General features: G+C 38.5%; 1 protein-coding gene across 1 annotated transcript in view; it reads left to right on the top strand.

The window, feature by feature from the left end:
• ATP11A (ATPase phospholipid transporting 11A) overlaps positions 1-15,125 on the top strand; it is a 116,054-nt gene that overhangs the window by 12,703 nt on the left and 88,226 nt on the right. Inside the window, exon 2 of the mRNA XM_062514961.1 lies at positions 8,049-8,102. Within this exon, the coding sequence (XP_062370945.1) occupies positions 8,049-8,102 (54 nt within the window). The remainder of the gene's footprint in view (positions 1-8,048; positions 8,103-15,125) is intronic.

Below are 15,125 nucleotides of genomic sequence, written 5' to 3'. Positions count from 1 at the left end.
TACTCTGGAGCTCCATTTAGGTGCTGAAACTACATGTGCTTAGTTTGGGGAGTGTGGGAATGGTAAAAAGAAGATAGAAAATAGCATCAACTCTAGACATTGTTACAGACTTACTTACACAATGCCATTAATATAGAAAAAATACTGGATCATGGTAATTGGCAGGCAGCAGTAAGCTGTTCTTGAAAGACTTCTTACTGGGTTAAGAGACTACAAATTTTGGAAAGGATCTCAGGCCTTAAGTTGAAGAAAAGGTGGTGAATATTTGGCTGTTAGGAAGGAAAATACTAAAGTAAAACCTCCTTGATCTCAGTGGCATGTTGACATGTTCTCTTGAAATATTTTGGTTTTATGCAATGGGTTTCTATGTCTGTTTTAAAGTATCAAAGCAAAAAATGATGAGAGAATATTCCATAGAAGAGTGGGAGTCCTTGGCTGAAAGAGAAACTTGAGTACTTGATATCATGTGCTTGAAGTCACGTGTTGTAATGTGTTCTTCTGTGGTTTCTGAGCTGGTGGCTGAGGGAGAGCAGGCTATAAATACTCCTGTTCTCCACTTATGTGGTCAATTGAAGCTTGATCGAACTTTTATTTAGGACTTGACCACTAAATTGGCAAATTAAGACAGCTTTCTTGCTTCTGACTTGAGTTTACTCTTAAGAAGAAAAAAAGGCAAAGTAAATCTACCTGTTCCTTCTAAGTGTTTTAAATTGGGATGCACTCTTAAGAGGCATGTTCTAAAAGAGGATCTGAAAGTTTTGGTAGACTATTTCAGGAGCAAGCTTTTTCTTCCTCTCTTTGGAGCAGAGTTTTGAATAATTAATGATATACCTTTGGAAAGGCTGAGCCCAGTACAATCCATTTACATAAAACAATTATTGCTAAAAATGTTTCTTTTTATTAGCGAATGTGTTAAAACATTTGGTCTTATTTTGCACTGTTCATGGATGTTTCCATTTGCCTTTAAAATAATAGAGACATTGCTGAAAAAGATTAATTCTGATCCTAAGCTCAGAATAGGCACCAGGAAGTTTACAACCTTTGCTCTGGAGGACATCTAACAGCCTCACTTGGCTTGTTAAAACTCTGCTTGTCCAGCATTTGTTTCCTCTGCAGATGGTTCAGGATGCTCTGTTTCTCCATGCGCTGTGTCAGAATAATGAATTAATATGTAAGTCCACACACATTCTATTCCAGTGCCTCAATTTCCCTTTAGTGCTGCTTCAGGTAGTCTTACTATGGTTCCTGTTTGTTCCACAGAGGCTTTCTTAAGCCTTTTTCTGCTCAGATTTCCTGGTTCATTGTTCTACAGTTATCCTCCTTGAGCCCAGATTGTGCCAGGAGGGTCTCTCTGCAGTTCTTTGCCCACCTTACATCTCCTTGTTCATGTCCCTATTGAGAAGTTACAGGGACTGACACAGTGAACCCCAGATGAGTTCTTGTGCCCTAACGCAAACACTGCCTCCCTCCTTCCCACAGTCTGCTCTGGGTTATCTGATCCCCAGCTGACCAGATTAGCTGTTGTTGTGTGGGGCCTTATACAGGAAGGATAAACTGACCCTTGCTTCCTTTGAAGATCCCACTGCTTTGGGTGTTTGGAAAACTACAGCTAACAAAGCCTGCTTTTGTTTCCTCCCTCAAACAGAGCTGAAGTGTATGACTGAAAGGATTATGTCACACTAGGTTACTAAATATATATTTGCATTATGCTCTTACACTAAAAAGAAAAACACAATGATAGCTATCTCCAGTAATGACAGGAGCACCTTCTTTTAGTGGACATCAGTGCCAAAACTTTATTTTAGTACCTTCAAAGTGATTAGTACAGAAAACAGTGCTGCAGCTGTCTTGGCAGGCTGTGCTAGGAAGAAGTGCAGATCCTAATTTAGTGTGCATCTGAGTGATGCATTTGAAAGTGGCAATTCAGCCTGGCAGCAAAAGAGGATTGAGAGCTGGTGCTGAGCACAGTAGGGCTTAGCTTGTGGTAGCTCAGGGCTACTTTGTTCTGTACCAAGGGGAAATGCTAGTGTGTTTACCCTGTGCCCGCAGAGAAATGGATTGCAGGATGGTCAGTGTTACAGCCTGGCTGCTTGTTGCTAGAAGGAGTTGGAAAATAAAGGTGAAATAGGTGCCTTGCTGTCTTTGAGGCTTTGGAGCTTTGACTTGCCTGCTAGCTGTGAAGCAAGTTCGGTACCTGGGAGAACCACCTGAAAACATTCCCAACCAGCATTATTTTGGTCTGTCCAGGCCTGGTTTAGATTTTGGGTTATCTAAATTATGTTCTGATGCTTAGACTAGGAAGCTTTTATGAGAACACTGGTTGCTATTGGGTCACTTCAAATAAAAAAATAAAATTTCACATCTGGAAGCTTGTTCTTACAGGCACATGGTTTGCAGGAAGATACATAGAGCTGTCTTGTAGCAGTTTTATAGACACATCAGGAACCTGAGGGAAGCATGTTCCTTTGGCCTCTTACTAGAGACTCACAGGTAGAAGATTGCATTGTAGTGTGTGCTGAGCCTGCCATACTCCAGCAATTGTGTTTATTGCTGCAGTGCGAGGTGTATCTCCTTGAGTGGGATAAATCTGGAAGCTGGAGTGGGATTGCTGTGTCTAATCATTGCTCTGTGTGCCTGTTGCCTTGACTCATGGCTATGTGACTACCACCAGGACAGCTGTGTAAAAAGCATGGTGGAAAACAGGTTTAGTATAAGCTAAAATTTTCCTTGTGTGGCAGGGGATGGGCTATTGAAGAAGGTGTGTTATGGTAAGGCTCCTGCGTTGTTCATTTTAGGGCTTTTTTTTTGTAGCTGTAACACACCTAGCTAGGTTTGTTATTCTGAAGATAGAACTGTTGCTGGCAGGGGAGGATAGATACACTTCCATTGCATGCATGGAGTATGGTAAACACTTGTGACCTTTCAAGGTTTGTAACATACACCAATGGAAAGCTTGGAAAAGCATTGGCTGTCTTTTTGCTGCACTAAAAATGTTTTCCTGAATTTTTTTCAGTAGTGACAAATGTCTGCTTGATGGAAAACTATTTGATGCATGTTGACCTTAAAGCAAAGGGTTAAGCTGTCTCACGAGGCTGCTTTTTATCCTGGAAAGAATCAGCAGTGAAAGTTAGGCTGTCGGTTTTGTTTGCATTTTCCAGCTATTGTGCACTTGCCAGCATCTTTTAAATGTTTTAAATGTAGCTTTTGTAGTTTTATAATGCATAACATTTGTATGCAGTGGTTTTTGTGAGGATGCCAGAACAGCCATATAGTAAATATTTAATAAGAATAGTAAAGATTTCTTGTTCTCAACAGGCTAAGTTCTGATCCAAAGGAAGTGAAATTGCCATTTTAAATTATGTATGAAATGCTGCACATAAGGAGATATGGTTTGTTTGCTTTATTATACGTAGATGTCAGGAGTAAAGGTCTCAGTTTAGTTAAGACATAAATGGGGTGGGTGGGTTTTTAACATGATAAAAACCTTAGTAATCCTACTTTTGTGATTGTGAGGGATATATCCTTATCCAAGATGTGGATATATCCTTATCCAAGATGGTAGCTGCAGTACAGGTTGGATGATGGAAATTTTCCTGTCACTCCGTACTTCAGCTGACTCAATTTTTTGAAACCCCGCTTTGTGACCCTTTATCTGAAAAGCATGAACTGTTTGTTTGAAAGTCTGAAAAATGGAACTGTCACTTGTGCTAAAAAAGATGGCAGACATGTCTGTCAGCTCTCATGGGGACATGAATTTCCCTTGTGCTTTACTGGTATTAAAAGAGAAATGATTGCTGTTAGATCTATAACTTCAGTGTAAGGGGAAAGAAAGTGAAGCAGGTGTGGTTGATTCTTTGAGCCTCTAATGAAACATGCAAGAAGTATTCTTTCCTCTTTGTTCAAATGGGAAAGGGTCTAGAGAAGAAGTGAAAAGAGGTAGTGAGGTGTTGAAGGTAAATGAGACTGAAGTTTTTACAGGGAAAAAAAAAAAGGAAACCAGTGTGGGTATCCCTCTGGCCTGAGACATAAAGCTTCAAGTGCAAGTCCTTGGGTGTTTAGTCACTTGAGACACCCTGTATCTGTCCCTTCTCCTCTCCCTCACTATTACTGTTTGATTTCTGATGTGTGGAATGAAGAGTGTTAAAATAGAGGAGAAATGTGAACATTTCTGAAAATTCTGAAGTGGGGGCTTACTGGGTTTTCACATTAAGGGCCCCATATTTGAGGAGCTAGCTCTCTGGAAAGAGAGTGCTTTCTTTCAGCATTACCATTTTCACAGGTGTTGGGTTTTATTGTCAGTGTTTGGTTGTTGGGGTTTTCATTTGTTTGTTTTCCCTGGGCACCAGAGCTCTTTTCAGGGATAATGAATATTTATTTCAAAGCTGAGTCTGTGCTGATGATGGGAGACATGTACTGGGATGGCATTTACCCAGCTCACGGTAGACCTTTAAATGTAATGCTGGTCTGGTGAGAAGCTCTTGTTGTTTTTAGAGCATTAAAAAAAAAAAAAAAATGAGCAGACTGCCTGGCAAACAAATACGGGCTGTACATGAGAGGAATAATACTACTTTAAAGTGAAAAGTTCAGACATGCTTTTTAACATACCTCAACTTTGCAGTGTGCTTTGGATGTTGGGATTTTCTTTTACTTCCTGCTATTAATTTACTTTTTTGCTTATTATGCTCCAAACAAGAAATGAAGTTATCTTTTATAAGCTTGACTGTATCTGGGGTGAAAACACATTGTTTTATTTAAAAACAGATGAGTATATTCTGCAGCTTTTAATGTAAATGGTTCAAACTCTTTGCAAATGAGGAGACATTCAAAGTAGAACCCATCAAAGTCAAGTTCCATAAATAAACCAAGTTCCTGCTTTTATATTTCATCTCAGTGGGTTTTCAGTTCTCCCTTCCTCTGTTTTCTGTTAAAATAAACACATGAAGCCCTTAGTGTGTCCTTATATCTGGCTGGCTATTTTCAATTTCTGTAGAAGGTGAGCTTTCAAAATAAGTAGTTAAAGGCACATATATCTGTGTTCAAATAATACCACCTCTGAAAATGCTGATAATTATTCTGTTTCATGAGCCTGTTACTTTTTTAGTTTGGGCAAGATGGAATGAATCCTTGCTATTGAGATGGATTTTTTTTTTTTTTTTTTTAAATTTTTGGAGTATAAGGTGGTCTTTATAAATAAACATGAATATTATCAAGTATGTTATTGCAACATTACAACAGCTTTAATGATCGGGGTTTTTAAAATCATTAGGTTTGCTCTAAAATGTCTTGATGTCTTTTGGAAGATTGAAACAGTCTGTGGGTTCACTTTCTACAGTTGTTCTGCATGCTGTGTCTTTAATGAAAGGCACGATAGTAGATGTGTGCATGTTAATATTGGTGGACCTGGAGAGAATTACTGGACTTTTTGTGTTCTGAAATGTTTTGTTAATTAGACTTGACAATTTTTAAGCTGTTTCCTTTTGGGGCAATAAAGATATGATTCTATACTGTGAGTTCATGTGTGTGTAGACAAACATATAAAACTCTTTGTGAAAACAAATTGTGTGTTGTAGATAGCAAGGATGTAGGTGTTCAGAGGAGAAAATGAAATGTGAGAGCTGCCACTGTTTAAAGTATTCTTATTTGTCTTCTAAGTAGCCCTTTCCATTTCCCTTATTTGAATACACCACTTTTACTTCTGAAATAATTTCTCCATTTCCCAAATGATAAAATGTGTTTGTCTTTGTTTTGCATGCATTTTTTAAAAATGTTGCTTCCCATGTACACTTCAGAAAAAGCGGATGCCTTTAACAAAGGAAACAGCCCATTCCTGAGTCGTGTCTGGTTGAATCCACATTTGGGTTTTTCTGCTTCTGTGTCTGAGCTTCTGAGGAACCTGTTTCTTTCCAGGGTTTCATGCTCAAGAGTCTTTGATAGGCAGATGTTTGCATTTCTCTGCTGTCCTTTCTTGTCTGAATTTTGAGATCTCTCCCAGGATTTTTAGCCTACTCTATTAGTTTGGTCCTTTTGTAGGAAGGCTTGTTATTTCCTCCAGTTTGGAGGAAAAGCCTGTCTCTTACATAGGTGCCTTTCTGTTCAGGATTGCCTCAAAGCCTATTTATCACCTGGTAAACTAACAGCAGAAATTATCTGACTTAAGGTCTTAAGTGGGTTTTTGTTAAAACTTTACTTTGTGTGTGCTTATGATTCTTCAAAGTGCCATAATGCATTTGTTTGTAGAAAATGAAGTATTGAAACACTCATAATATTGAGCCAAACATAAATTCCACTAGATTTATTCTACTTATATGCAAAATAATTTCAGAATATGTTCTTCTTTCAGTAGAACCTTTGGAGGTTTTTTGTTGGGTGTTTGATTATTTTTGTTTTTATTCATTTGTGGTTTTTGTTAGTTTTATGAGTTTTCTTTTTTTTTGTGTAAAGGTGATGGTAAGAAGGGAACTTGTTCTTGCTAGGTTTCCCCTCTTCTTGTTTCAAGGAGTTAGTTACTGCCTTAGCTTTCTGATTAAAAAAGCATCCTAGAGAAAAGGTAATAAAGTAGATTGTTTCAAAATGGTTAATAATCAGCAAGCCATGCTTTCAAGCTATAAACAATATTGTCCATTTGGCAAATGCATTTCTTGTATATATTAGTACTCCTGAGTATTTTTGTTTGACTAGTTGCAGGTGCATGCAGACTTGTGTTGTCCTTGAGATCTCTACGTGCTTTCTGTGTTCTAATGTGGGTCATGCATTTACTAGTTCTGGCATAATAAAAGCATGGCAAAGTACTAGAGGTAAGTCAAGACTTCCACTTGGGTATGGCAGGGAGAAAGAAAAACGTTAAAAATGGTGCAAGAGTGGTTTATCAGAGCATATAATGTCATGGACTTGGACTTCAATTTCATACTTCAACTATTTGAAACATTGTAAGAATTAAATACTTGGCAGTGTTAATCAGCTCAAGTGTACATTTAAAAATTAAACCTGAGAGAATGCTTAGACCAATTCCCAGTTGTTATGACCCTTACTGGGAGGTGCTGTTCCCTGCACGAAGAGAACTTTCTGAAACGGAGCAATCTGGAGAGTATTGGGTTATCAGGATGTGTGAGAAACTAAGAGAAGTAAGAATTGCTTTTCTGGTTGTTTCTGCCGAAGTCCCTGAAGGCTCCTGTTGCAGCACAGTTAGTTTGAAGGATGCCTCCCTGATATAAAGTGTGTTTGGTTCTCTTGATTAGCAATATTGCCATTTACAGCGGTGCTAACATTAGACTCCTCACCTACTACAGCGATATATGATTAAAGCCCAATCAGTAGAAGCAAATGCTCACATAGTAATGACTCCTTCCTACAGTGCCATATTTATAACATTGATGACCTGGAGTAATGTGACTCTTGGACTGATATTGCTGCAGTAAAGATGGATATAAATGAGGAAGGAAGAAAGTGTTGCCTGCATAAAGAAAATATATTCTAAAATTGATACAAGGTTTTCACTCCTTTTTATTTTCTGAATGTGGTAGCATTGTGAACTACCATGTCATTTAGTACGAGGAATAAAGTTGCTCAAGTATGGTTAAGTAAATTATTTGGGCTTAGAATGGAACTTTGGTAATTTTCTTGGCAGTTACTGCCCTTTATTGCACTTATGACAAAAACCCCCATGTTTTAATCTTAGAGGATAAATCCTACACAATGTATTGTGATTGTACATATAGATGTTACCCTACTTCTGTGTGTTTAAAAAGGAAAAAAAAAAATCCCTTTTTATTTTTGAGATTTCGGGATGTGCCTCTGATGTAATGTATGCTTCTTGTGTGTGTGAGTTTGAAGCTTTCATATTGTAATGCATCCTGTATGCTGCTGTTATGCATTGTGGAAAGCAACTTTACTCTCTCCATTATTGACACAGCTTTTTAACATTTTATGGAGTGGCCTTGCCCTTGTATTATCCAGCAGCAATGCTATCAGTGAAACATCCTTCCTTTTAACTGCTATTATACACTAGCTGAGTCTGCTTCAAGTGAAAAGTGTTGCTTTCGTTTCTCCAGCCATCAGGCCTGTTACTGAGAAAGTGGAGCTTGGCAAGTGTCTCCCGGTGGCAAGTAAACATTTGTTCATTGAAATTTTTGGGTCTCTGAGTTGTTGTTAAATTTTTGCGCTTTTTTTTTTCTGTTTTAAGACAAATCGAAGATACCAAAAATGAAGGAAGGGCACTCAGTGGGATCTAGAATGCAGGTTATACTTCTCAAGACTAAGTTTATACAGGTTTAAATCTTGAGAATAAATGGCAAAAGCAAAGATGGAGTTATTACATCAGGTCATCTGGGCATCTTAGAGGTGAAAATGGCATGCAACTGATAGCTTTACTTTCCTAAGAGACCTTGAAGAATAGTGACTAAGAATAAAATTATTAGATATTTAGGTAGCAGTTGTAATTTTGTTGCAAAACAAGATTATTAATCTTTATTTTGGTATTCTGGCTGTGTCAAAGTTTGTAGTCTAAATTTTAAGAAGGCAGCTATTTAGCTATTCATGCCTGGTTCGTAGGAGGATCAGCCATTACGTATACAGTTGGTATCAGATGAATTAAAGCTTTGTAGAAACAGACATGTGGTGCCCCACCCCAGTCCAGTATGTAAATAACTTAATGCATTCAAGAATTCTTGTAATTTTGACCTTGGGAGATTCGCTGGGTCAGTACTGGGCATGCTTGAAACCTTACCAAGGAAGTAAACGCTGGTGAATTGCTGTCTCTGTTTCCAGATCTGATTGAGCTGGAGGAGTTTCTTTCATATGCAATGTGAACAGAGAATCCTCGATAGGATAAACAACTTAGCCAAGGTCCCTGAAACCTAGTGGTGACAGTGAAAACTAGAATTTGTCTAATGAATGCTCTCATTAAGACTAGGTTTTCTGATAAAACTGATAACCTAAAATGGAGGTTTTAATCTTTGAGCACCATCTGTTGTGCAGGGCAGCAGCAGGTGGTCTGTCCATGGAGAGGACTGGCAGAAGTGGCTGGGGGTGCTGCAGGGTGGGTGGAGCTCTGGGGCAGTGAAAGCTCTGTGCAGCTATTTGCCTGCTATCACTTTCTCCCTACCTGATTTCCATTCAGCTCTTATCCAGATGATGGTGTTCAGAAGTCTGTACTTAAAAGACAAGTTAAGAAAACGCCTATCTTTCCCTAATGTTGTAAAATTACTCTAGTGTGTGTTAGGGCTGAGATTTCAGATCGGCTGCAGCTATCGTAATTTCTCACGTTTACTACTGTCGCTTTCCTTAAAAGGCTCAGGCAAGTAGCACGGTTTAAGCATAGAATGTCTAGCTTTGTCTCCCAAGACATGCTAAGGTAAGTGATGTGATACTCTAATTACTTACTGCACTTGCATCAATGTATCAAAGTTACTACACCCTTCTAATCTCACATTATTTGTCTGTCCTCTTCAACTGTACTCAGATACCTTCATGTGATACCTCTTGTGGTTGGTGATAAGGTAATGGGCAGCTCAGTTGTAACATCATGTGGAAAAAAATTGGGAAAAGCAAAGAATGTTTGTATGGAAAATAACTATTTTACCTTCTCCAAAATCAAGTAGTGATTTTTAACTAACGAAAACAAATTCAAGCTGCTCTTTTTTAGCTGTTTTTATTTGGGGGAGCAGCATATCTTCAGGTTTATGGATTACCTTGAGACCTCCTTGCTAGGTGAGCACCTGAGAGTCATCCAGTTTGTTGTTATAATTGTAGTGCCTACAGTATTGGAATCTGCACTGGATGGGAGCAGTCCAGTGCTGCTTCTGTATGGGGTCTGTGTAGGGTTGGTGAACAGTCTCTGGCTTTACTCACATTTTAGGGTAGTGCTATTCTGACTTCACCTTTTTTTCTTGTGACTGTTCATGATTTCCCGGGCTCAAATGCAAATTTTACGTGTTGGGGCATGCTGAAGTGTGTGTATCACCAGCTATGTTTACAGAGGTGTTTCTTCCATAGAAGGGGGGAAGGAAGACATTGCTTTGAGCAAAGTGCAGTGGCAGAATAGCAATAGAAGTCCTCTAATTCTGAGGTTGAGGGTTCTGTTTGTTTTCTATACCTTTAGATACTTTCACAAGAGCTGAAATAGGACAAAAATGAAAAACTGGTTAAAAAATTTAGTTGTGTTTAACAGCATACTTACTAAAGGTAGTTTGCCAGTCATGATAGTTTTGAAAACAATAAAGTCAAGAAGCCTCCAAACTCTTCAAAAAATTTGTCATGCTTTAAAAGCTAGACAAAGACACTAATTCTGTCCTTCTAGGAGCAATGACTATATAATCTGACAAAAAATGAGCATACTGTAATCTAATATGTCACTTTTGGTGTAATAAGAAAGCTATTCTATGCTCTACTTCCCTCCATGCTATTAATAAGAGGCTGCCACATTATATTACTTTGTTCCTGAGCTGTGACTCAAGTTTTTCACCCTTCAAGCAGGCCAAATGCAGTGATCTGATGCCAACTACATTTATTTCATATACAAAGTCAGATGAAGTGACAGAATAGCTGCAGGTTATGAAACTTTGACATTTCAAGAGGATGCAACAAAAGGCATCAGACTTTGACAGCCAGTGAGCTACATCAGAAATGTCTAACAGACCGTAAAGGTTGCACTGTAGTTTAATTTGATGTGTTAATAAATTGAATGCCAATAATTTGCTGTGTGTTAACATTTTTAATGTAACAAGCATATCCCACCTAGGGAGCATCTGAACCAAAATGAGTTTGAGACCATAACTGAGGATTGCCAGCTGCCATGTTCTTGCTAAACTTTGGGCATTTGTTAACACGTGCTGTCGGTGTAAGTAGCTTTGTCTGCTGTTTTGTTTCAACCAAGTCTGGTTTTCTCAGGACCATTATGATAAGATGTGAGATTATAGAGCAATTTAGGCTGTTTCGAAAAGATCAAGTTCAGAGATTCATTTTACATTGCCAAATCCACTATTGAACTGTAGTAGTTAGATGGTATTATTGCCATGCTGTTAGTAATTTCCAGACCCCAGGAAGTTCATATAGACCAGTGTGCAGGCAAGTGTCTCAGCTTGCCAATGAGAAGGTTTAAGCAATGATGATAGAAAAGGGGAGTTGAAAAAAGCCAATACTGAGCAAAAGACGTGCTTCAGGTGAGCAATAAACTTTCTAGGCATTCTCAAGAACAGTCTGGTTGTGTCAGAGAAGATGAATGCAGAGTGCTTGGGTATAGTGAGCTGGTGGTGATACTGCAGTGGTTCATGAAACAGTGGCTGAGAAGGGGCTGGGTAGGGCAGTATTTGAGAAACAGGATTGCTGAATGATGGTGGTGTGCTGCTAGACCTCCCAGGAAGAGGCAAAGGGGCTAAAAGGTTTTGCAGTGGAGAGCTACTGGAAAGTGTAGGAATGAGCAGTGAATGGATAGGTGAATTAAAAATGCAAGAACTCCTTTTTAGTCCCTGGGATTGGATGTGCACTCTGCCTGTTGTCAAAATCTGTAATGAAATTTCAAAAACATACTGGCTTTATTGTAATAAATTTTTTATCATTCCTTAAACTGAAAGCTGTAGAAGAAAGGGGTTTTTTTGGGTAGTATTTCACTGAGTGATGAAAGGCCAAGGGAAGTACTTCTGTCCTGTTTTTGTTGCCTCTCTCTGAATTTTAATATATTGCCAGATTAAGTCCTGATAAAGCATGGAGTTTTGTATGCCTTTACCGTAATGCTATGTGCCTTTTGAAAGAGGTAGTAGACTGAAATAACAGTTTTAAAATGAACTTACTCATGCTATAAGTTCTCTGAGAAATTTGATGGAAGAGAGATGAGCAGTGAGACCACAGTATCTAGGTGTGACTATGTAGGAATTGCATTACAGATGTGTTGCTTTAGTAGCAAGATGCTATATGATGAACGATTGAGGAAAATGGGATAAAGTAATAATAACAGTTAATACTGTTGCTATTTTGTTGACTGATAGTGTAGCTGTGCTGTTAAGGCACATAACCAGAATACTGACAATTACAAAAATGCTAGAAGACATAAAAAAGGCAAAAAGAAGTAGTTTTGGTAAAAAACTTCAGTACAGTTCATTTACTCAGGACAGAGGAGGAACAGATCTTACTACTGAATGTGATGGAGGCAATACGTTTTTTCAGCTGTCAAGATGGTTTTTGATCATCTACCTTGATGTAGGATGAGGAAATACTAATCTTAGGCAATGCAGGAAATCTGATTCAAGATGTTACTTGGCAGTCATCTCGAAAAAATTACCTCTGTTTTATTGGTATATGGCATTCTTGTATGAATAAAAATGCTCCTAAAATTTTTAATAAGACTTGTGGTTTCCCTTACTAAAAACTAAGACAAGCCTCAGACACAGTGAGGCCAAGTAAGTAGAAATTTAGAGGTAGAGCTGTGAAGGAGAGTCTTGCATGTCAAGACAACAGATTGGACACCTGGAAGTAATGTGTCAAGAAATTAAAAAAAAACTAAACCCAACAGGTTAAAGAGAAGGAAAAAAGCTGATGGTAGTAATCCTTCAAGGAGCGGAACTGTTTGAAGAATGGCAGGTTTAAAATTAAACCATAAGATAATTACTGACATCCCTGACAACGGGAAGAATGTGAGGAAGGCTGTGGTCTGTTCAGTGGCCAGCATATCAGGGAATTCTTCCTGAAGGTGCTATTACAGCAGACAAGCCACAGAAGTGTTTTTGCAGAAGTGCTCATTGTTGGAGGACTGTGCATGAATTTGCAGACTGAACAATTTCTTACAGGCATGGTCAACAAGATCTTTCTAATTAATGTGTTGAGAGGCAATCAGTATAAATTAATAGGACATCATGCCAACCAGTTAAAAATTTACTCAAGTGTAAAATACCTCAGATCTGTCTAATTTTTTTGTCAGAAGTACATAATCCATCACTTCCAGCAGGCTGTGTGTACCACAGGAATGCAAATTGCAAATGTGATACCACAGTGACCTAGGAAAGAAGTAGAGCTAAGTGCTTCAAGAAAGTAGAGTACCATAAAGTATTATTAAACACATCAAGTTAAAAAAAAAAGTGGCCTTTTTTTAGCTAGAAGTCATGCACCATAAAGTAGTTAGAATCCTGGGAGGATGCAGGGAGGGAAAGGAGTACGTATATGGATGCACTTTGATTTATAAAAAATCATTTGACAAAACCTCCTGCCAAAGGCTTTTAAACTAAATCAGCTGCTGTGGATTCAAAGGAACCACCTCCTGTTGTATTAATGACTGGCCAGAAGATGAGAAAAAGGTAAGACTAAATGATCAATTTCCACAGAGGTCTTTCCAATTGGATCTTCAAGGGTATGTGCCCTCAGCAAATTCATACATATTCTAGACAGAGGAACAAAGTGTGCTGACATTCAGCTAGGAAAGCAAAATCTCACAATCCAGAGTTAATCGTGAGATGTTCCAGAAGAATTTCAAAACAGACAGATACTGGACAATAAATAGCTGGTGGGGTTCTGTATCTGCTAATTGTAATGTGATGCTTACTGCAGGAGGAGGGTGGAACCAGTTCTGATTATATGTCTGCTTTAACAGAATCCTAGTTAGTTGTGAAACTTTGGCAGAAATGTTACCTTTTCCTGGGCAGTTCTTTCAAGGTATAAACTTTGAAGGCAGAAGTGTTTAGGAAAAGAATAGGAAGTAGAACAGAAGAGATCATTACTGTTCTTCCTGGGTGTGCTGTGTGCTGTAGCCATCCTGGGCTCCTGTCCATGTTTAAAACTGGTAATGGTGACTTATATAATCACTGTGGGCTGGCTTCTGTTGGAGAGAAGGCTAAACAGGATTGAGCAGTTTGTGGGTTAAACTGAAGCATGAGGTTCTGCTGGAGAAGGGACCCAAAATATGTCTCTGCCTTCTTTTTCCCTTTCTCCAGCAAGTCTCACTAATTGATTGCAAGATAACTTCTATTATATGGATTACTGTGTGATACTGAAAGATGCTTTGTGGAAGAAATTTTGTAGAGAAGGTTACAGAAGATCTTAGAGAAGAGTCCTGATCAGTTTAAGAATTAATGCTTAAATATAAAAAATAGAGTGCTGCAAATACAGCTGACTTTTCAAGGCTGTCATATAGAGGGTCTTTAATTCTGCTGTCTGAGTGATTGTGTCCTGTGTAAAACTTAAGGAAATTCGGGTTTCTATTAACTACATAGAGGAATGCAAATGTGGCCTAACTTGGACACATGAGCTTGGAAACCTGAAAAACAACATTCTTAATAGAGGTATTAATCACCTAGAGCCCTGATTATCTGCTTCAGGAGAAACTGTAGTGAAAAGAAGAGCAACTTTAATTTAGTCACCTTCCTCCAGGCTCAGAGTATCAGATCTGGTCTCCTCTTCAGAGACCTTGGTGAGTGTTTCTGGGTCAGCTTAATGGCTAAAGCACTGCTGCTTTTGTGAAGAATGCCGGTGTTAGAAATCCAGTTAGGAAAATATTCCTGTGTGTCACCCTGAATGACTCACCTAATGCACTGGCAGAATAGTTGCCTCCCTGTGAGTTGTGGTGGCTGATGGCCACCTATTGTAAATTGCTGTCAGGTATTATGGGTAGTAGAAGTACAAAGTCGATCATCCAATGTAAGCTGCCAGGACTGATTTTAATTTTAAATTTGATGTAAAGGATGGGGGTTATTAACCCTTCCTTTCATTGGTGCAAATTGCTAATACAGCTTTCAGACCAGCTTTTAGTGAAGTGTGTAAAGGGAGGTAAAATGGGGGTGGAAAATTTTTAAGTGGGGGTGGAAAAAAAAGCTCCTAAATTTTACCTTGTCAGTCTGGCTATAGCATTATGCTGGTTTTGTGCATGGGTTGTTGGTAGTAGGTTTTTTTTTGTTGTTGTTAAAATTTATGCTGAGATATGTACTACAAATTTGCAAAGGGATATTGATACAAATTGAGAATTTTTAAATTTACTGAGTTATAAATTGTATCACAGGAGAACTGCTTTTGAAAGATTGTGGCTTTTCTCCTCAAATTGAAACCTGTGGAAAAAAATTGTAGCTGAGACTTCTGGCATGCTTGAGTCTGTTAGAATTGAGGTTCATATGAAATTCTGTGAAATACTAGCTTTCCTCCGTATAGACTAA

Source organism: Cinclus cinclus, chromosome 2 (assembly GCF_963662255.1).
Source record: "Cinclus cinclus chromosome 2, bCinCin1.1, whole genome shotgun sequence".
Classification (NCBI taxonomy): domain Eukaryota; kingdom Metazoa; phylum Chordata; class Aves; order Passeriformes; family Cinclidae; genus Cinclus; species Cinclus cinclus.
Note: the sequence above shows the minus strand (reverse complement) of the source record. Positions and strands in the feature narration are given on the sequence as shown.